Below are 24,090 nucleotides of genomic sequence, written 5' to 3' on the forward strand. Positions count from 1 at the left end.
AAATTATTCATAAGGATTTCCATTTCCTAGTGAGCACTAGTACTGCTGCAAAACTGTAAGTGGATCCACAATTATTTGTAACCTAATTAGATCGTAATTGCTAATGAGAGAATGGTTAATGTTAAATTTTGAAGTTATCCCGGCTCTGCCATGCTCTGGCAAAGCTCATGGATCCAAGCACAGCTTGAAGAGCACATTTTTAATTGGTGGCATTGAACTGAAACCTGCACAGTTACCCTGACCTTATTTAATGGCTGCTGATTCTCCTTTATCCTTACACAGTGAATATCCATTGGTAAGGAGGCAGAGGTTTGGAATCTTGGCCAGAGCAGATCCATGTCAGTGAATTCACACTGGCTCATCAGCTCTGTGGATGCCTTGTGCAGCCCTCGGGAATTTTTTACTTTCTGCAGCACATAAACACGGTAATAACATCAAAGTTCAATATGGCAAACAGATATCAATTCTTTAGTAAGCCTAGAGAATGCAAAAAAGTGTTTTTTAAATCTATGTCTTAAGACAGTCAATATCCTTAGAAAAGCAGAGCTGTTTATAAAAAGTGAAATTGATCTTTCTTCAAATTCATGTAAATCATGCATTTAGTTTACTCAGCACGGTCATTCCTAATATATGCCAGGAGCTCTGTAAATAAAAATATTGATTTTGATGACCTAGGGAGGTGGTGCAGTGAGAACTAACAAATCCATAGTACAGCTAAATGACTCTACCGTCTCGGATGGGGAGTTGTTGGAGTTGTTTATATGGCTACTTTCACATGACAAATGCCTGATACAACTTTTACTAAACCACTAGCAACCATAATAGTATCTTTTTAGAACATTAGGCATTACTTAGAAAGTAAGAGGTAAAGCTGAAAGGCATTTTAAGGGAATATATAAAGGGCACCTTTCTCTGTGCCAAGGTTGTATGACGTAAACCCACTACAATTTCAATAATAAATATAAGAAAATAAAAATTTAGTGGGTAAAGTATAAAAAGGGAAGATTAGGAGATCAAGTTCTTATTTGGTGCAAGTAAATAACTGCATTAGAAAATGCAGCTTTCAAATAAGAACCTTTCTATTTAAGGTACGTTCACTTGTGGCAGTGACACATGACCACTGCAGTGACAGGAAAAGTTTGCAAACTGATTTGCATGCAAGCTGTGAGCTGCTTTTGTAGCCTTGAAACTCGTAATGTGTAATACTGATTTTCACAGTAGGTTACAAAAATAGGGATGGCTTAATTACAACTTTAAATAATGAAATTGCTTAATCATGCTGACAGATAAAGCATCTGAAAAGCCTGATTATGTACTGTAGCTGCAAAATGTCTTTGTGCTGTCATGTTGTAACTTCCAGGTGTCTCAGTAAATTAGATCAGTAGTTCATTCATGATGAAATAATTCCATTATAACTCACCTTTCTTGATGCTAAATTGCATCAAGCAAATATGTCAGTTCAGTAACACTTGCTGACTGCAGTTAGGCAGCAACTCTTGCTTTGCTTTTAACTGTAGAACTAGAAAGCTGCTCAGTTCTGCATTTTTACATAATTTTTCACCATGTGCTTGACTATATGCCTTTCTAGGCTTTGACATTGTCAAGAGACTACCTAGATGTTAATGTAAATCCATGGAAAAACACCACCATACTTTATTCCTGAATTGCAGACATCCAGAAACCCTGGCTCCAAGGCTGGAATAAACAGTTCATGTATATGGATAAATGATTTTATATTTATTAATAATACAACCTCTTTGTCTCCTAACCTGCCTTTGGAGGGATAAAGATGTCAGTCCTACTTTTGTGAAATGCTTCAGATACCACCTCAAAGCCAACCTACTTTCCCTTTATGCTAGATTTTCTGATGGGGCCTCAGGAAATTGCCCAAGTAACAGATCTTGAATATTTCCAAACTAGGCTGTGCACGTTTGTACAAATTCTGGTGCCCAAGTGATAAATCACAGACAGTGTAAAAGAGAAGTATTAGAAATAGCTGACAAATAAGATCACAAATATGACTGTTCACCTTCAAATTATAGTTTGATTTGATTGGGAATTTCCATTCTAGGCTTTCAGCTTCCTGAGTTCCCAGAGTACTGTAAAACCAGGGTATTAATCCAGCTTGTTCAGGTGTATTAATAACTCCATATCTCTAAGATTTTCTCTAAGAAATGGAATTATTTTGCGGGCCTCCTCACAGGATGTATTAAGAATGCTATACTTTTTATTATTTCATGGTGCTATAGACAATTTTAAGTTCCTTTTTTTCTTTGAAGTTTCCTTCCTTTTATTTTTCTTGCCTTGATTGAGAAACGGGTGTCTTAGCATCTAAAGGATGTTTGCAACAGTTCTAACTTCCCTTGGGAATCACCATAACTACATATGGGAAAAACAGTTGTCCATGTAAGACCCAAATGACAGCACGTAATAGGAATCATTTTCAGAAGGGTCGACCCAGCTGATTTAAAATCTTGGGGAACAATAACTGGGTATGAACAGGTGTAAAAATCCCATACCAGTGTCATAAAGCTGTAATAAAACAGGTCAGAAAATTGCAAAATGTAGAACAGAAATATGCAGAAAAATGTCCAAATAACTTCAAGCAAAAGCAAGTAGAGAAATTATAAAATATTCATCTTGGTTGTGAGCCTGATATTTTTGGCCCTTAGAGATTTTAGCCTGCTGGTAGCTGCTAACACCTTTCCCAAGGGAAAAGTTTCTTAGGAAAGCTTCTTCTCAAAACAATCTTGGCAAAACAAGTATACTTCCCCAGAAGTGTAGTAGCTGAAGTCCCTGCCTACCACGTGGGAGACCCATATTTGATTCTCTCTGAAAACCAGAACGGCAAACACCCCTTGGGAAAGGATAGTTGTTTTTTGCCAAGACTGTTTTGGGAAAAAGCTTTCCTAAGAAATTTTCCCTTGGGAAAGGAGTTAGCAGCTACCAGCAGGCTAAAATCTCTAAGGCCCAAAAACATCAGGCCCACACTTGGTCGCTCCTTAAGGTCGTAGAAGTTTTACAGACGCACAGAGCAGTCACTGCATTTCACATCGGACTGTACTGCAGAAATCAGAAATCCACAAACCCACACTAGTTTGTAGGGAATACTTTAGAGGGGCCCAAGGGAACTTCTTTATGTCATAAAGCAAGTTCTGGACAGCCACTGTGACTGGTTTGTCAAGATTTTGTTATTATCAGTGATAGAGTAGTTGCATTAAAAACTTACATTAAACAAGCGTCTTTCTTTGGGATCTCAAAGAGTATTTTTGGCATTTATCATCACTGGTGACTCATCCTTGTGCTACCAAAAACTGTTTTGAAGCAAGACACTGAAAAAATATTTGTCAAAATAGCATTTAAAGATGGAAAGTGGCAATAAAGTGTGTCAGAATAGACAGGGCTGTAATGGAAGGCACTTGAGGTGCCAGGAATGCCACAAAGACTTTTTAAGTCCTGGAATTATTTCATTTCTGTTGCAGAATTAGTGATTAATTTATCATTTCTCTCTTACTGGCTCTGCAGGCAAACACCTCACTGATTTGTTTCTGCAGTTTTATTAAAGGTGTATGCATAAAGCAGTGCAGGCCTGCATACCAATTTCTAAAGTAAGTGTTTAAGAGCATAAGAAACTATTTTGAGCTTCAAGTAATAAACAACTAAACTCCATCATAAAAAAAGTTGACTTCAAATAGAGGATCATATTGAAAAGCATGGGACTGGCAAGCCTGAGGGCGTTTACCTAGAGGAGGAATTTCTTGCACAGGCAGAGCTGATGGAAACTTGCAGCATCCTGTCTCTCTGTGTACCCTTACCCGTCCTGGACTGGGGTTTATGTGTACTTTCCATAAGTATTCACTCATTTTCTCTCTCTCTGAATCTCTCAAGAGGGAGCCCACTCACACCTTTCATTATATGAAGGGTGTTCTTCTCAAAACTGAATGCACACAAATAACAATTCTAAACAAGGTCTAACAATCCAGCATAAAAGAACAACTTCCAGGCATAACTCTTGTTATTTGTTGGAAATATCCAATTTTACTAATTTTCTCTCTCTCTCTCTATATATATATATAAAGAATCCAGATACCAAATCAATGTAACTTCAGCCTCTTATCATATAACAAATTCCTTCGAAAGTCAGATCCTGGTCTACCACATCCTTGAGAAGGTACTGATTTTAAAAAAGGAGCTGGGAGTGAAGGGCTTGACTGGGCATGACTGCTTCCTCCAGGGAAAGACCCTGGTGGGTGTGTGGCCACTGAAGTGGTGATGTGCAAACCAAGGCTTTGCCTTGATCCTTTAGCAGCTCCATGCCCACACATACAAAATACACCACATTTAGATTTATCTAAAACATCTGTAGTTCCTATTAGAAAATTAATTCTTTTGGGGTTTTTCACAGTGAAAAGCACTGCAGGTTAATTCTGGATTATTCAAAGCAATTTATCTCCTTGTAGTAAAGAAACAGTATCTTCCTGTATGTTTAACTGGTTTTTGCTGACTTAGAATAACTCCACACCATGCACTGCATTCCCTGTTTTTAATGGGATCAACATAAATGTTGCTTGTAGGGTGAAGGCTGTTTGCAGAATGATAACATCCTGAAAATAAAGTTGCACTGTGAATAAAGTACATGAAAAAATTGTTCATCTCTGGCTCAGATACCTTCTCCTGCTAAAAAAAAAATGTTGCTATCCTATTGATTTAGGAGAAGGGAAAATACCTTTTGGCTTGACTGTCCTCATATTTGTATGAAAAGTGTAATACCTGTGCTGAACAGAGTGTGAAATACACCCTCCTATTTAATGTTATGTATTCCACTGTCACCAAAGGCTTGAATGCCTTGGTTCATCACTCAAACTACAATTTTGGTTCTGTTCACAGCTTTCTAAGAAATTCAAAGAAACAGTTTTAATATTTTATATGTTATTCTTAGATGGCCCAAATGCATATTTGGCTGCCTAAATAATTCACTTAAAATCACACCTATGTTCCTGTCTATTTGAGATAATTTGATGATTATTTAGATTCCTTTGATAACAAAACTTTTTGTAATAAGTTCTTTGGTTTAAAAAGTGTCTAATACTTTGAGAAAAGAAATGACATAAATGTTGACAAATACATCATGATAACTTAAATTTTTGAACAGGAAACTCAGAAAAAAGGTCATGATTCTGAAACAGTGTGAACACCTGGGCTTACAAGGAAATGGGAGTAAGTAAAAGGAAGGAACCTCCTCTAACTGGGCATCTATTGCAGTTTTTATTACCTAGAGTTACAGACCTGACAATGATTTTCTTTAACATTGCTCTTTCCATACCTTTTCTTCCAGATTACTGCTAATGGATTCTCTCACAACTAAGACACTTAATTTGCAAAGGGATGAAAGTGGGGAAAATCCCAAACTATCCACATTTCTTTTTTCCCATGTTTCTTATAAATAACAAGGATACCCACAGTAAAAGGTCTGATACCTCTGATTATCAGCACATTTTGCAGAGCTCCCATGTCAGCAGGTCTCTGGTAAAGGCACGTCTGCCCAGGGCTATGGCACTCTCAGGTCACGGCTCAGTGCAGTAAGTGAAAAAATCAACTAGCAAAGGCCATTAATGGAACAAATAGGGCCAAATAAGCTGAAAGCTATACTGGAAATAAATCTTTAGGTTTATGAACTGACTTGAAGACAATCTTCCCAGAGCTAACCTGGCAGACACTGTCATGTGGAGGTTCCAGACACTTCTTGTGCAAGGCTGTCATGGTGTCGAGAGGCTCCAGATGCACTGCTCAGGTGCAGCTGTATAAAATGTTCCATGGATCCTTGTATCCAGACAAGGACAGAGCCTGCAGCGAGGGTGTGTGCCATACTCATCCACCACAGAAATGAGATCTAGACAATTAAATTAAACCTGGAATGACAATAAGCTCACATTCCTGGTCAGTGCCCTGAAAGAATGAGGAATCTTGTGGAGTAGATAGAGCCCAGAGCAGCTGGTGTCATAAATTTTACTGTTCCGCAGTGAGAGTGATAAATGATTTCACCAGTTCAAGCTTCACCCTCTTCCAAGGTCACTGAATTTCTCAGCAAAAACAATCTCTGGATTGTTGCACTCATAAAAGTGAGCTTAACAATAAAGTGGCTTTGCTTAGGACCAAGCCCTGGAGGGTCTTGCAGAGTAATTTCTGCCCTGCCCTGTCCCACAGGGCAGGTGGGGAAACAGGGACAGCAGCTAGGCACAGCTCCATTCCCGGGCTTTTCTTAACAAAACAAAAACAACAACAGTGATTCAGAGGATTAGTCACTACAGAATGAAGGTAAGATTTCCAGAGGTATGTCAGTGTCTAAATATGCAAATAATCAACTTAATCTGCTCCTGAAAGTCTAGCCCAGCTTCTTTTCATATTGAGTAGGATCCTAATTTGCTTTATGATGCAGTTTTAAAATATCCTGTGCTTTCTAAGATAGACCACTCTGAGTATACAGTTAGAAGAAAGCATCATTTTACTGCATTATAGTGACAATTTCTCACTGCCTTGTCTTCAAAACCATGTAAGTTCCTTCCTAGCCCATTATTCACCTATGTTTTATTTTCAGTTTCTTTTAATTTACTCTACCATATAGACATGTGGAGCATGAAGAAAAGACAAAGCAGCAATGTTTATGAGGTCCCTTCATGACAAAACTTAGAACAGTATCACTATGACAATACAAATTTATCTTCATGGAAGTCTGGACACACAACCCATAACAAACTTTATTTATACTTTAATCTTACTTTCTTTTTCTGTTATAAACAACAGCTGAAAATATAATGTGGAAATCAACTGACAGCAGCTGAATGAAAGGAAATTCATCAAGTAACCTACAAAAATATTTTTTGTCTCTAGTTTCCATCATGTAGGAGTTTTCATAGTAGTTAGGAAGGCTTATGGCCAAGTCACAGGAGTCACACGCAAATTTAATTTATTGAGAGGACACTGGTTCTCTCTCATTGTAAGGACACAGAAGCTGACTGCACTCAAGTTTCAAAATCCAAATACTTCCCCAAAACTTTGCATTATCATTAATTTAGATGTTTAGTACAGAGTTTAGAAATACAAGTCCATCTTCAGCACTCAGAACAGCCTTGTCTGAGGTAATATCAGTTAATCCTAGTCTTAGGTTGCAATGCAAGATGTAACCAAGAGTATGTATTCTATTACCATCTGTTAAAACCCGGTGGGGCAGTGTTCTTTATCTCTTCCATGACCCATCCTCTCTCCAGGGGGATATCTTCTGTGGGCCATTGAGTCTCACTGCAGGACTGATAAAATTACATCTCCCATCATGAGATGATCCACTCAGTGGGAGGAGCCCCGCATTCCTACCTGGATAGAATCTAAGATTCAGAACAGCAGGACAGCCTGTTTCCACTGTATTCCCAGAGAAAGACTGAACCCATCTACACCACCATTGGACCTACAGAAGAAAACTACACCCTTCTACAAGATTGTTGCTTCAACAAAACCATGTCCATCACTCCAGGAGGACTTGACGGGACTGCTACCAACACCCTGACCAACAGGGTGTCAGGTTGTATTCTGACTGTCAGTCGTTTTTTTGTTTTGGTTTTTGGTTTTTTTGGGGGTTTTTTTGGGTTGATTTTTATTTTAATTTTCCTAGTAAAGAACTGTTATTCCTATTCCCATATCTTTGCCTGAGAGCCCCTTAATTTCAAAGTAGTAATTCAGAGACAGGGGGGCTACATTTCAAGGGAGGCTCCTGCCTTCCTTAGCAAACACCTGTCTTTCCAAACCAAGACACTCCTGACTTGCAATCTTCAATATGATTTAATTTCAATTTGTTTTGAGACACTGTAAGATTTCATATCGAGTACAGCACAAACTGATTCCAGAATGGTAAGTGTAAATGCAAAGTGAGTGCTATGACCATCACAGACTTTCTTACCATGCTTATCTGATAAACACAATGACGATCTCATTTCTATATGCATTTAGAAGGTGAATTAGAAAAATAAACATTCCAACAGCTAAAGTTTCAATAGCATAGTTTGTACTCAGAGATAAGAAGAAAATTGCTTTGAAAAAATAGTACTTTACTGAAGTCTGTCTTCTTTCATCCAAATGATCCTTATCCTGTCTAGAATTAATAAAACTATGAAAGGCAACTCTTATCTCTTTAATAATAATTTTCTTGCAATATGATTTTAATAATAAGATGAAGTTAGATACAGCACAGCAGATGAAAGAAAAGGTCTGCAGATTTGATTTACAATATAACAGAAGTGCCTTTCTGTGTGTCAGCATACTCTCTTTTTTTTTTGGAAACTGAAAAGGTTTCCATCACTTCCATTATGCTGATAAAGCAGATTTTATAAAAATGATAAATGGAAAACTTTTAGGGAACTATATGCAATGTCACATCTCTCTCCATTGCCGAAGTATATAAACCTCTACTTACCATTTAAAGTGGCTCAATTTAAAAAAAAACCAAAAAACCACTAGTGCATAAAATGACTTGACAAAATTAACACATTTCTCTCTTTTTATGTGGATACTAATTAGAGATGTAACAGCTGCAAGTTGCAGTGTAATTGCAAGAGATTTCAGACAGACTCCTGACAGACTCCAGACAGCTGCTCTGGGATCTGGGAGGTTCCCTGTGCTGTCTAGAGGAGCTGAGGAGGCGGGATCTGGGATCTGAGACGGATCTGAGTGGTTCCCTGTGCTGTCTAGAGGAGCTGAGGAGGACCTTGGGCAGCACGAGGGAGGTACCTGGTCGAGCTTCCAGTGGAACTCGGCGGGGCGGAAGGTGTCAGCGCGGTCAAAGTCCTTGCGCAGCAGGAACACGAGGCGGCAGTTGTGCACGTACAGCGCGTAGTGGTGCCGGTTCATCTCTGCGGGGGACACACCTGGCTCAGCACCACACACAGCACTTTGTCTGGGAGCCTTGCCCACTGACAGCACCCCGCCACGTCAGAGGAACCCCAAAGAACTGAGCTTTTCATGGATTGTTAGGGCTCTTCTTGAATTATGCCATATCAACTTTGTTCATGGTATCATCCTGTGCCAGCTAATCAATAAAATCCAAATATGCATTTCATCTAACTAATTTCAGTGAAAAATTAGAAGTGTTTTTCCCAATCTAAATAATAATAATAAACCCCATACTTAACAATCAATTCCTTTGAAATCTCTAGCTGTGTTATCCCAGCTGTGTTTGAAATTTAGGTAGTCATCAGGCCCCTCAATAATCTCTCAAGTCAGCAATGTTTGGAATGTCACCATCTGAGATTAGTTTTTTTTCAGACCAAATTAAATGAGGAGAGATGGCAACACTCTACTGCTGCTAATTTTCCCTTTACATAACATTTTTTCCATACAGAGACTCACCTGTCTTGTCAGAGTTGCAGAGAATAGTCTCCTTCTCAGCTCTTAATCCAGGACTAGGTCCATGTTTCATCCACAGAGTGATGGTGAATTGATCAGTTAAATTTTTTGGGACTATTCCATCTGGGATTTTGGCTCCTTGCTTTCCATCAAATTTAAAAATTATGTCATTGCTATCCATAAGGAGCCCAGCTGTCCAGTTGGTCGTTGTACTGGGAGATGGTAACAGGTCAATGGCACCTGAGGAAGCTCCTGCAAATCACATTTAATGAATGTTATAGGTTGACACAGGTTGGTTTTTAGTTAAAGTGGAAACAGTTCCCTGTTAGGATCTTGGAATTGTTTTCAGACAGGCACCTATCAGAGTTCATTTTTAAATACTGACATATTGTTGAACCATTGAGGAAGCTAGATGCAACTTTGCAACTTTGAGGAATGCCCATATAAAATTCTGAGTGAGGACATGTCAGCCCTTTCCTTCTGGCCACTTGGCCACAGGTATCACTGAGCTGGGCCGTTGTCTTGCGTTATGTAGCCAAAAAATGCGCATTCTATTTCATCTGTTGAAACCAGTTGGAAGATTTTTTTTTTCTCTTTATCTCTTGTAACTCCTGGGGGGAGGGGGGAAGGTGCCTTCTGATAACAGACCAGCTATTAAAACCAGGTGGGGCAGTGTTTTCTTATCTCTTTCACTAGTGTCCACCCTCTGGGAGGCATATCTTCTGTTAATGGGGCATTAAGGCTCACCAGGGACATGACACATTACATCATCCCACTGGGAGAGGCTCTACCCAGTGAGGGGGAAGCCAACCATTTCTACCAAGATAAAAACTGAGATGTAGGAACACTCAAGCAGCCTGTTTTCCACTGGATTCTTGGAGGAAGACCGGACCCATCTTGCCAGCACTGGAACCTTTTTTTTTTTTTTCCTACAGGATCATCTCTTCTCCACAGAACAACATCTGTTACTCCAGGAGGATTTATTTGGACTGCTTCCGACACCCTGACACACAGGGTGTCAGGTAGTATTTCTGACTCTCAGGGTTTTCTAGGACTTTTGTTTGTTTGCTTGTTTGTTTTTTTGTACTACTGCATTTGTATTTTTTTTTAATATTCCTAGCAAACAACTGTTATTCCTATTCTCACATTTTTGCCTGAAAGCTCCTAATTGCAAAATTGTGATAATTTGGAGGGAGGGGGTTTTTATGTTCTCCATTCCAAGGAAAACTCCAGTTTTTCCCTGACAGATACCTGTCTTTCCAAACCAAGACAGCCATTCTGTTAGGGCGGCTCAGGCTGGCCAGGCCCTGCTGCTCCCTCCCTCCTCGGGGGAGTCAGCTCAGGCCGGCCGGGCCCTGCCGCTCCCCCTGCCAGGCGGGGGAGGCGGCCACAGGCCTGGTCGGTCTCTGTGGGCTTCCAGTGGGGGAGGGGAGGTTGTCTGCCCCCTGGAGCCAGCTGGGCCGAGCCCACCCCGATATGCCATCGAGGGGTGGGCAGAGTCCCCTCTCTCTCTCTCTCCTCCGGTGACCCCGAGGCAGAGAGGAGAAGGGAGGAGAAGCCCAGCTGCTCTGAGGATGGCAGCTGGAGAAGTTGCTACCCACAAAGATCACACGACCATTGCAGGCCTGGGTAGATTTTACCCTTTCCTGGGAAACTGAAGCTTTCAGAACTCCAACCCTTCCCTGAGAGGAAGAGGAAGGAAGATGAAGGAACATGTAGAGAGACAGCATGATATAAAATCATTGGAAGAACTGATAAAGATTATTGGAAGAAGGGATTGCAGAAGTGGACATTTCTGACTGGAGTTCTCTTGATGTAAACCATAGAAACTGGATTAACATATCCCTTAAAATCATGGGAAGATATGCATTTAGGGAGATGTTGCTCAAAATTGTGTGAGGATTTTGAACAAAAGTGTGTGTGATAGGCTAAGTGATACTGGTCTTATAAGATGCTTGAACACAGATAGAGGTAAGTCCTTTGTGCTAGTGAAGAAGTGAGAAGATATCTCTGTTCCCTGAGAAGAAGAATCATTTGTTCCTTTGAGTTGCGCATCTTTAAAAGGTGACACCCTAATATGCAAAAATCTAGACCCATGACCCATAAGCAGCTTGGGAAACTGCTAATGGGAGGGGTCACAGGAGCAGGGGTTTTGACCAGGCAGCTGGTTTTTTGTGGCAGTTAAAACCCACCAGACAATTAAGTGGCCAGTGGGGAAATTCCATGGGACATCAAGAGAGATTCCTCTCCCAAAGTGATGAAAGATTATGTTTAAATGGTGAAACTAACTGAAAATCACGGCTTTGTCTCTCTGTGTTGGTTGTGGGAAAGTAAACAGTTTGTGGGGAAGGGAGAAGAGTTTTGAAGAGTTCAAATTTTTTTGTATTTCAATTTTTTTCTTTCTTTCCTTTAGTGTGTGTTAATAAAACTATCTTTGTAACCTTTAAGTTAGGCCTGTTTTGCCTTCTTCTTCACAAAGTCTATCTCACAGAAAGAAAAGAGAGTAGGCACAAAAAACCATCACAAATTTGGTGCATTGGCTGGAAAAGGTCAGAATTGGTGAACGTGAAACTAGTACAATTAATAACACAATGAGAAACCAATGAAAAAGCTGTGAAGATTAATTTAATATAGGCCAGGGTTCTGATTCACACTCTTTAGACTATTTTACTACCCAAATGATCCTATTAGCCTCAATGACAAATCACTGAAACATTATAAAATACCCACCATCATAAACCAGCAAGAGTTTTCTAGATTAAATGTACTGCACAGAAAACCACAGAAAATAATGTAATGTAAAGTTACCTTTCTCAGAAAAGTTCATTATTTTCTGAAATTAATTAATGACATTTCTTCAGATATTTTAAGATCTGCTAGGAGTCAAAACAAATTTTCTGCATTTATCTTCCCTCCTTGACAGCAGGTAGGTACGTGGGGATGGTGCTGTAAAACACAGCACAGTTGGGATGAATGCAGGACAGGCCCCACAGTGTCCAGCAGCCAGCCATGGATATCCCCAGTAATGCTGGGAGGAATGCCCATTTACAGGGGGGATTCACCCCAACCGGATAATGTCACTCCAGTGCTGGTTTCTGGTACATATTTGATGGATGGAACTCTGTGTATTCTTTAGCGATAGACCGAGATGGAAAACATCATGATGCCAAGATCTGATAAAATACCACAGTTCTTCACAGCTCTGTGTTTGCTTACAGCTTAACAACTGCCAGGCACTATGAAAACCATGCAAGGAGCTACCCAGAGCATTTACGTACTAGCAAAAGACAGCCTTTAGAAGGAAATACGATTCCAAGAGTAAAAAGCAGAAACAATCTTTGTATTCCTGTTGCTGCTTTGTCAAGTAACAATATAGTGAGCAAACTGTGATGGCATTAAAAATCCCCTGCTAAGATGTTCTGCTGTCCTTCACCATCCAAGAAGAGATAAAAGATCCCAAATCTCTGCAGGAGTACAAAAAATTTAAGCCAAAAGTGTGTATAATTGTTTAATACAGTGGTTTTTTTTAAAGTATTATAGTTATGATTTAGAAATGTTCACCTTATTCTGTAACTGAATGTATTGGATTCTTCTCCAAAATGTATTACTGTAAAATGAGGCTATTTTGAAGTGACATTTTCAATACCAAACCTAATACCTACATGTTCATAGTTTGAGTATGGAGACAAAGTGTATTTGTTTTATAAATTGTATTTCTGGATAATACAGGACACTGCACTTGTGTAACCAGCACCAAGCTCAACAGGTTCTACTTTATCTGCCCATATTTTTATGGAGATTTATGGCTAAGTTTGGAATCTCATCCTGTTAGTGTTTTGATCCTGCCCTGAGAAAAACCATTGGTCTACGTGCTTGGGAGATTTGGCTGGAATAAATCATGCTTTTCCTATCCTATTAAAACCAGCCAGAGCCGCAGGCTGCTCAGCCATGTACAGAGACAGACTTAGAGCAATGCAAAGATCTCTCTGGAGGCGTTCCCAGAACAGTCTTATCACTGGATCAGTGATCTTCCAAAATGTAGTGCCTGATGCCATTTTCTCCTAAACTGCTTCCAGAACAATGCAGCAATTGCTGCATGAAGCTCAGCTTTGGGCTGACACTCTCTGAGGCACCTCTTGCATATAAAAGTGCTTATTTTCACAAGTGATTTATGTAGTTGGCCCCTCCTCCTCTCCCAATCTTGCACATTTGGGCTCCAAACTTTGTGCCAGGATAAGCACCCAGTGATGCTGCTCACTGAGCTGGCTTAGCTGAAAACGAATCATCCAATAACATCCAGCCCAAATTGTCCTTCATGATCAGATGAATCATGATCAGATGAATCATGATCAGAATCAACTTTCTTTGAGCCTCTTGTAATGCTACACCACCAAGAATAATGTAGAGAAGGCAGGATCCTAGCTGGAGCAGAGCCTGGAGTCTTTTACTAGTGTTTCCCTGTCTCAGTTTCCCACCTGCCACATGTGAGAATTAGCAATCCTGCTATTTTCTATTTTATCTACATTTAGAGGAAAAGGAGGCAGCACCAGAGCCATCTTTCCACTATATTTTAGGCTCCTTAACCTATGTCTATTTTAGTGTGATTTATTCTGATATGTTTTTGCAGCCCAAATGGTGTCTTTTAGACAGTTTGTACTTTTTTTTACTGTCAGATGACAAGGTGAAAGAATGCTTACTAAAATGCTTTGAGGCACAACAATAATAATTCCTTGACTTTAAAATTACTCAAGTTGTAATTTAATCATTTAAGATGTCCACCTTGACTGCCCAAGGGAGTGCAAATCTCTGGGTTATTGAAAAGCATACTTGAATCTTCTGTCATATAAAAATGAATTTTAATTCACCCTCCTTAGCATCTGCCTTTTCCAGATTTCCAACAGATAAATGAAGAAATGAGCACAGGGTTTATAAAGTGGATCTTTAATTATACATTTTGCATGGTGCAGAACTGAGTGCTCAGTTCTACACTCTCTGCAATCACACAGTGTTTCACTGTACAAAAAAAAATCAGGGTTTTCTTCCTTTTCAAAGGATTTTATCATCCAATCATTAGTTACAATAAGGTGATTTCTGGGAGAAAACTGATTTCCAGAAATAATTTAACCTGCTTTCATAAAAGTTCTCTCTACATTAAGGATGGTAATAAACACTAAATAGCAAAGTGCAGGTCAGCTAAATGCAATTCTCATTGTAAAGCACATTGTCATTTACAACCTTTTTATCAAAGTGCTGTTACAAGTTTCTACCATGTCTGCTCTCTATGAAGATACAGAAAACCTTGACTAAAAAAGATATTCTTTCAGCAGTGAGAATTTTCCCTCTATTTACATACACTCTTACACTCTTACCTATTTTCCCAAGTGCTTTCCATTCTGTTCCTTCATGGATGTGCTGAGCCAGAGCTGAAGTTCAGCAGTGATGTCTGTCTACTGCTCAGAGCTGCCTGCAGCCACCACAATGGCCCTGGCAGATCTGAGAAATGCCTGTAATTCTCTTTTCTACTCCAGTGTCAGCAGGTGAGGCAGTCTAGCCACACTCTGCAAACTGAACCCCTTAGAATTTGCACAACCTTCCTTAACTAAGGACTTTTACACCAGCTGAAGATACCTTCTTTCAGCCCTACACTTGAAATGATAATATGGTTGGAGATAGTTGATATTAGTGTTCAATTTCAAGGTAATAATTTTGTGGTTTAGGTCTTGTTGGTAGTGATCTGCACTGTGACTGTGCCATTTGCAGCTCAGGTCTGTAACAGCACAAAGCAATGTTCTTTTGGCGGCCAATGCAGCTTCTTAGAGGAGGCAAAAGTATTTGACTTTAGCTATAACATCTAGCTATAACATCTTTATTAAAATTCTAATATTTTATGAAATCAAGCCTTGCTCAGGCTCTCAGAATTAATGCCATTACCATGATTAAAATGCAGATTTTCATCTGCACTTCTAGGCAGTTGGATAGAGACACAGAATTGAAGTCATGATTGTTTCTGTGATCTTAACTAAGCAATTCTGAAGTTGAAAACATTCAGATTTTATGACAATGCTACTACTCCTACTCACCTTTACCTCCCTTTCTCCATCACCACTAATAACCGATAATTGCAACTGCCAACTATTTTTCCCTGTAAATTACTTCTCCATTTTTAATAATTTAGTAACACTGGCTGAAATTTTTCATTTACAAAAATTATTTCCTAGAAGTTAGTATCTTGATCTTAACATATCTGCAGCACTTCTGGGTGGTTATCAGAGCAAAGGCAAGTCCTACACCAGAGCACCCCAAAATCCACACATTTAAATGGAAAAAATGGCACAATTGCTACTGTAGCTCAAACAGAAGCCAGGCAGAGATAGAGAAGTTGATGAGAATTGATGTCCACACCATCAGGGCTTCAGAGGAGGACTCTAAAGACAGGATATTAAAACAGGAGACACATCTGATCTCAAAAGGTAAAGGGATTATTGCGTGGCCATTGCTTTGCCAGATAGTCTGAAAAAAAAGTCTGAAAAAAAATACAGCAGTATCTTCAAGTATTTAACCTGCCTTTCAAAATTGGCTTCTGCATTTTACACAAAGTTACCAAAAGGCATAAAAAGGGAGGAAAAAAATTAGGAAATATTTCTCCACCTGGTCAGTTCTTATCTGAAGTTTATGTTTCTTAAATATTTTTGCTGAAATGATTGCCCAGAATATTCTTTTACTTTTTGTTTGTCCTCTGGCATAGAACTGAGCAGCAGAACAGAAAGCTGAATCAAGAGGACTGAAACACAACAGGGAGATTCAATTCCCTTCAAGTCCTATGGTCTTCCTGTGATGGCAAATCTACACTGGAAATATCACTACACTGTCACACCAGTATTGTAGCAGAGAGAACAATGAAGGAGAAAGAGGTGGAATGACGAAGAAGGAAAAATCAAGAAGAGAATAGAAGCAGGAAAGAAAAAAGTTACAAAGAAGGGAGGGAGAAAGTATGAAGTAGAGTGAAAACAAATGGAAAAGGATGGAGCAGCTGTCAAATATCACAACTCTATTTTCATTGCTACAAAGTGAGCCAGCTGAGCTAATTCCAAATGCTGCATGCTTACAGGTCACAAGGAACTGGTGCCTAGTCTGCAAAAACACTATTACGTCAACTGAAATCCATACTCATACCACATAAGTTCTGCAGAGATTTTTCGGAGTAGGTTTCACGATCACAGCCTTTTCCAATGTAATTGGTCTGCAGTTCAGTGGTGGTGTGGATTGAGGACACTGGTCCATCACACGTTTCTAGGTGGATGCTGGGAAACAAGGGTATGCTGCCAGAGCCAGGCCTGTATTCAATCCGTTTGTTCCAGTCTGGAAAAACAAACAAATCAAAAACAACAAGATCCAATGGTGAGTAAAAAAGGGAAGAGAGCTATATAATTTCAAATGACATATTGTTCTCAGAGGTCACTTTCTATGGTAAAAATAAGCATTTCTGAACTTGGCGTCAATAAGCTACTGTCCTAAAAAAATGGATTTTGGCATGGTTTTTCTAAGAGTGTCAGGCTCACTTAAGTAACACTACTGCTGGTTGAGTCACACAAGCAGGGGCTACACACATCTCCTGACAAGGAGTGCTAATTGGTGTCAGTCTGGAGCTGCAGTGCCCACATTCCCGTGACAGACTACAAACCAGCTCTGCAGGGAGGAGGTGTCTGCTGCACCCAATTTGGTCAGATTTCACAGTGTTGTGATAAGAACAAATTCCTCCAAGGACCAGGCTACACACATCATTCTAATATAACACCTCTGTAGTGCCACTTCATGTCTTTGAACATCTTCCTAATTTTGTGAAGCACTAATGACAGGAAGTTCCAGCTGAAAGAATGACATGCTTCCAGCCAGATCTGACTAATCTATGCTTATGCAGATGCCTCACAGCCCACAACATTCAAACAATTGCCTGCCTCAGGGAGCCACCTGTTCGTGCCACCTGAAGCATTTAATGTTTGAAATCCAATTAATTATGGTGTTTGCAACAGACTTCAGAGAAAACCCAAACAAGCAGCAGTAATTACAAACATGTATTTTAGATGTCTTTACAGCTCATATTTTCATCGAGTCACAGAATGGCTGCAGTTGGAAGGGATCCTCAAAGCTCACTGAGTCCATCCCACTGCCATGGACAGGGATACCTCCCACTCAACCATCCAACGTGATCTCATGCAAATTGAGGGATAGGGCAGTCACAGTTTCTCTGGGCAACCTGTACCGTGCCTCAGCATCCTTATAGGAAAAAAAATTTCTTTCACATATCCAATCTAAATTCATCTTAAAGCTGTTGCCTCTTGACACTACAGGCCTCAACAAAATCTTTCTATCCATCTTTCTTGTAAGTTCCCTTCATACATTGAAAGGCCTCAGCAAGATCTCCGTGGAGCCTTCTCCACACTGAACAACCCTAACTCCCAGTCTTCCTTAAAGGAGAGATGCTTCAGCATTCTGGCCATGTTCATGGCCCTTCCCCTCATTACTATAACAAGTTCAAATCTTTCTAGGTGAAAGAGGACTTAATAAATGCAAAAGTTATAGGTCCTGGTGTGTGACGGCCCCTGGACTATCCACAGAGGGTGATTCCCTCTCTTGAAGAGTAGGCAGCTCCTAGGCTGCCTCAGTTTGTAGTGACTCCCCTTGGGGAAGTCCACTTTGGAGACCTCCTAAGCTCAGGGTGAGCAAAAGTGCTTCAACCTATGTGCAGCTCCTCAGTTCACAAGGACTCTACTCTGGGAAAGCCCTTTGAGAGTTTTCCTTGTGGCTCAAGGTAAGAAAAAAATATTTCAACCCATGAGCCTTTGCAGTTTTATGTTAATTTTCATACCCCATTGGTTGTTTCCTTTGTTCCTGGTTTTTACCCCAGCTGATTGGTCCCTTTTGGATCCTTCTCCTGATTGGTCCCTTTCCCAATTCCTCTCCCCACTGGCCAAGTTGTGAAACCCTGCCCCTAGCTACCCTATATAATTCCACTTGCCCTGGGCTCTCCAGCTCTTTTCTGCTCTGGAGCTGTGGAATAAAGAAGGTCTCCTGGAGATCAGAAAGACCCTGTCTTGGTGCTTTTACTCCTGTGTTGTCCAAAGTGGCAAATGTGGCTCTGCTGCTCAGGCAGCCTCTCAAAGAGCACATTCCTCTGCACCTGAGGGTGCACAAAGAGCTAAATCACTTTCTGCCTGAGAGTGCCTGTGCCTCCATCAATCTAGGCATCTTTTTAAAGATGCTTCTAGTGAGGAAGGTCGCAGCACCTTTACCACCGGACCAGACCGTGACACTGGCAGTCAACCAAATCCCTGAAAGCATATGGACAGAGATTCGTCCTAAATATCAGTGGAAGGAAAACTAATAGTGGATACAAATACGTATGTGCATTTAGTAGGGGAAGGAGTCTGGTGTTTTTCAACAGATGTCATTTCAGAAAACTTGAAAAATGGTGCTCTCTCCTCTGGTCTTAAACTGCATCAAATATTTACAATAAAGTCCGAATGTCCATGCAAATGCTTTGAAGTGTGAGGCAGTCATTAGTCCAGAGTCCAGGCAAAGATGCTACAACCACTGGTCTGCGTTTCAGAATTCTCAGATCTTCCTCCTGACATAACCTAATTGGTAATCATGCAGCATTCTGTTAACAAGAGGAAGATGAGACTTCTTGGAACATGGTGAAAGTATGTTTTGTATCTGTTTTTACCAAAATCTTTAAGACTTGTACTTTGTCATTAAGACAACCATGGCTACATGACTTCCAGTGCACATATAACTGAGTTGCTATTTCAGTAATTTTCAGGTAATTCACTCCATTTAAGTTAATATCTAACTTAGATAATAAGTTCCATATTAAGTTAGATTTGATCTACAGTATTGCACAGTTTCTCTGCCATTGTCCTTTAAACAGTTCCATTAGAATTTCAAGTACCATATATGGGACATCCTTACAATAATAGGTTTCTGTTCCCTCTCCATTGCAGAAATTTGAGTTTAACACTTTTCCAATAGAATAAGAGCAGCAAATTTTCAGGTACTTCAGGTAAAAATAATTTGCTGGTTTTATACAAACTAATAATATATCAATTATTGATCTTTATAATCTCTTATTCACCAGTTCAGGCATTGTATTTCTCTACCCAAAAAGAAAAATAAAGTCTTATATGCATCTGCAACCTTTCTGACTATTTCAGCTGTTTTCAGCCACATTTTCATTTCTCAGCTATACCAAATGAACCAGTACTCATAAGAAATATTCATTACTAGATGTGAGATGTGACTGAATTATGAACTGCAAGGTACCTGCAGCTGCATACTCACCTCCAGCTGAACAAGGAGCATCCTATAAAACCTACACCATATAAAATGCCACTGTTCACAAGGAAGAATGATAGGAGCCCTCTGTTTCTGCCACAAGAACTGGAAGAGGTATTTTGTTTCATGGTATTACCTTTCAGCTTGGCGGAAGTGGGAATTTATACCCAGAGATCATAAACCGTGCACCTCCTAAATCACTTGCATTTATCTCAGCTCTAAATTGTAAAACATCAGCTAGAGTTGAACCAGTGTTTTTGTACCTTGGTCCACTGCATCACCACAGACCAATCCTCATCCTAAACTGCACCAGCATTCCTTTCACTGACTTAGTGCAGATTTCAGAATTCCACCAAGAAGTCCCTCTCCATACCAAAGGCATTCCAAGGCAGATGTGAAGTAATACAGGCACAGGTTACGATCCTGTGATGGCAGAACAATCCCTAAAGGCAGAAACAGCTCTGATAAAAAGCAACTGGCTTATTTCTGTACAACCTGCCCCCAAGCACTTCAGCTCCCAGAGCTGTGAAGCTGCGGCCAGCACGCTCTGCATCTCACCACCAGTACCGGCAGCAATGCTGGGAAGTGTAGTTGGAACAAGCAACAATAAGTGGTAGTAACAGTACAAAGAGATTACTGAGAGTGACTTGGGTGAGAGTAACCCAAGTCCTTAATTTAATTTTGAATGGGGTGAATATCATTATTTTGCTTTCTCCCACAGTAACATCCTGTGTTGCACTTACTCAAAAGATCAGCACCTTCCCTTCAGGAATGTGGTGGCACTTTTTGTTTCCTCTGGAGTGACTCAGAAGAAAAGTCTTATGTAACCTGAGTCTGCAAAAGTCCCTAAATCTAAGTATTTTCTAGATATGTTCAGATACATAATATCACTTGAACTGGAAGGCTGCACTTAGATTAACTTAACCCAACCAAGACAGTTCCTCCTTTGACACATACCTGGCATAAGTCCTGCTACAACACCACCTTACACAGCAAACTTAGGAAAGTAAAGGTTGTAAGGGTGGAAGACTAATCCCAGGGGGAAAGTCTGAATAAAACTAGCACTGTTTAGTTTAGTCTTGTTTAGTCTTGCAGCTGGTGTTTGGATTTTGTAATTCAACAGGCTTTTGCTTGCCACTTGTGGCATAAAGCTGCTCCAGACAATGTGACATAGCCCCAGCTGGGTTATCCCAACAATACAATCTTAGAGTGTAAATATCACCATGTCAAGTTTGTAGTTCAGATTTCGTCAGTTATAAAGCAGCTATGTAAACATGGATCTTGATCGCTGAGGTAGACTATCCCAAGATCAAAATGGATCAAACATCAGTGACAGTTTGAGCCTTTAAAAGTAAATCCCAATGTACTAAATAAATTTTCTTTTTAACAGATGGATAATGTAAAGACTTTCCTTGATCTCTAAACTTAAGGTTTTCTGTACTTTGTAATTCATGTTTTATACTGCAATTAATTTCTAATGCTAGGTGATACTAAGAAGTATTTAATCTGACTTTTTTTTCCTTGAAGTACATCATCCAGAGGAGGTATTATGTGATTCATGTCTCCTACATGTGTGGCCATAAACTTTGATTCCATTTCACAGTGTTAAAAATGATGGCAATGTAATTAAAGATAATTGTGACACAATGAAATGCAACACTTCTCTCCTGTTGCACTGAAGATGTGCATCTTGGCAGCTAAATGCAAGATAAAATTTATGTGCTGCCGTTATTGAGACTCTGCAGCATCCCTACATAATTGCTGGAACAGAAGGTTCCCAGAGCAATATAATTGGCATCTCTTCTGTTTCCTCTGCAGCATCCTTACATCTGTGCTGTTTATGCAGGCTAGACACTTGGCTAAAGGTTACTCTGGTGCCTATTTTATATGAAATAAGATGAGTGACTTGTTAAGGAAATGATAATCAGGTCTGACTCAGTTAAAGGGTTTCCACAGCAAAGAGAAAACTCAAACTAATGTCCAAAGCTCTGCTGGTTTGCTAAGAGATTAAAGTGCACATCTCAAAGCACAAACAAACATTCATATACCCCTTTTCTTTGTTGGTAGTTTTAAAAATACAAACAAAAAGGAGACAGAAATTTGTGCTCAGTAAAGGACAGTGAAAAGGCTTCTGCTGTAGGAGCTGGCAAAGCCAATGGAGTAACTGTTGTGCCTGACCTACTGACACTGAATATTCCATCAAGTGATAAAGTTCCTAGATCCAGTCCTGCTTAATTAGTGAAATAAACATACAAGAATCTAAAACCCATGAAACAGCATGGGTTAAGCTATTATTTGTTGTGAGATTGCATTTAAATAATGTATTTCCCACAGTGTCATAGCCCCAGAGGCACTAATAAGCCCTAATGAACCTCCACAAGCTTCACCTGGGGGCTCCATTTGCCCCCCCCCCATGGGCCTGGAGCTCTGTTTAAGCTCAGCCCCATGAGGCTGGGCTGCAGGTGTTGGTCTGGCTTAGCTACAGCATCCCTGGACCCAGGATCCAGCCCAGGGTTTGCTGCTCTGGCTTGACAGAGCCTTAATACTGTGGACCTGCCCGGTGACCTGATCCCAACCCTCATCCATAGATCTCCTCCTGGGACCTGCCTCCTCCCCAGGCATCTTGGCTGAGCCTAGCTCCCTTCTCTGGGTCTGCCCTTCTCCCCTCAGCAGGGTCAGGGCTTGGCCCTGGGTGATGAATACACCACCACACACTGCCAGCTCTGTTATTATAAGTGTCTCTCTGCTTGCTTTCCTTTAGGAAATAACCTTCTTTTTGCCAGGTTCGGGTTGGCACACTCTTCTAATGTCTCTCCTGGAGAGTCTGCAAAGTGCTTCTCAGATTCTCAAAGACAGGCTCTGAAACACTGCATGGAGTAGTTACCCAATCAATGAATTGAGTGTCATATCTCATGTGGAAAGTCTTCAATTTTTCAGCCCAAGGTCTAAGAATATGTGGAAGGTTTTCCATGCAGAGAAAAAAAATCATAAGGAAAAGCTTTAAATCTAACTGGATATCCCGTAATGCTTTAACTTTTGGTCAGAGAAAATGTTAATGGAACAATGCTGTCAGCTGCATCTCAGAGATAAGAAACTTCTAAATTAAATTATAATTGCCCTAGTAAAGCTCAGGAGGATTCTGCAGTGAAATTTCAAAAAAAGAAAAGGCTATTTTGTAGTTGCAAATGCAGAAATGTGAACAAATGAGTTATCTTCCACAGAATTATATTGAAATAAAAATCTAGTTAAATAGGTCTAAAATGAATGGGGGTTTTGTGTCACTTAAGATGGGAAAGACTGGCTTCAGTATTTCAGTCCTCACAGATAAGCAGAACAGCCTGCAGAGAGGGCAATAATGGGTTACTCTGCAAATGTGAACTTCATGGTACACAGGGAACTGATTGGTAATGATCCCTGTGACTCTGCCGTGGGAGTGTTATTTGATATTTCCATTTGCAGTCCTGGCACAAGACCAGGACTGTGTTAGTTACTGCTGCCAGTGAGGGGAAAGGAAGGCAATGCCCACTAGAAGTCAATCTAGACAGAGGATACCCTAAGATGACCTTGAGAACTGGTGTTACAGAAACAGTGCTTTGTAATGATACAGAGTGCTCAGGAACTTCACCAAAATGCCGAGAAATCACTGAAAAACAACAAATGGGAAAAGAGCTGGTTCCATTAGGAAAAGAACAGTGCTTCCATGGGCCACCAGTGTGATACAGCCAGGCAAAAGCAAGGCAGTCTTTGAATATATCAAGCACTGTTTTTAGTAAGAGGCCATGGTAAAAGGAAACATGAAAGGACCTGGAGTGCTCAGGGAAGATGTATTTAGCTATTAGGCAGACATAGAAATTACTAAAGAGAGCATATCTGAGAAATTAGATTGGAACAGGTATGATTGTTATCTCTGAATATGTGTGGTAGTCAAAGCAAAGTAAAAACAAGGTAGATACAAGTAAAAAAAGAGTATGAATTTATGTAAATTTTTAAGCTCAAAACTTACTAGTACTCAGGAGTTAACTTTCAAATGTCTGGAGTGGTGATTTAGAGTGGGTATTTTACTAAAATGGTGCCATTCAAGTTAACAGCTGAATGTAAGTATTTCATCCTGATTACCCTGGTTGAGGGATGTGTGCATGCACAGCAGTGCCAAGCCTCGACTGGCATAAAGAATCCCTGCTTCACAATAAATTTCATTTCTAAAAATATGGGTGAATATCTTTACATCTAAGACAACACAAGGATGGTGTTTTGAGCTGTTAGGTATGTGCACAACAGTAATACAAATTGATTTATGTATGGTGCAGAAAATTCTTGGCCCTTTAAAATTGTTCCGGAAGACTGAGAATATTATCCTCATCAGCAAGG

The 24,090-nt window shown here is 40.1% G+C and overlaps 1 protein-coding gene across 4 annotated transcripts in view; it reads right to left on the reverse strand.

Moving 5' to 3' along the window:
* The window catches only part of CLSTN2 (calsyntenin 2), a 353,548-nt gene that overhangs the window by 75,729 nt on the left and 253,729 nt on the right, over positions 1–24,090 (reverse strand). For all 4 annotated transcript variants that reach the window (XM_063408692.1, XM_063408691.1, XM_063408690.1 and 1 more), the window contains exons 6-8: positions 16,564–16,749; positions 9,394–9,642; positions 8,776–8,897 (exon numbers count right to left, since the gene is read on the reverse strand). In XM_063408692.1, the coding sequence (XP_063264762.1) occupies positions 8,776–8,897; positions 9,394–9,642; positions 16,564–16,749 (557 nt within the window). The remainder of the gene's footprint in view (positions 1–8,775; positions 8,898–9,393; positions 9,643–16,563; positions 16,750–24,090) is intronic.

The sequence above is a fragment of the Prinia subflava genome, chromosome 11 (assembly GCF_021018805.1).
Source record: "Prinia subflava isolate CZ2003 ecotype Zambia chromosome 11, Cam_Psub_1.2, whole genome shotgun sequence".
Taxonomy (NCBI): domain Eukaryota; kingdom Metazoa; phylum Chordata; class Aves; order Passeriformes; family Cisticolidae; genus Prinia; species Prinia subflava.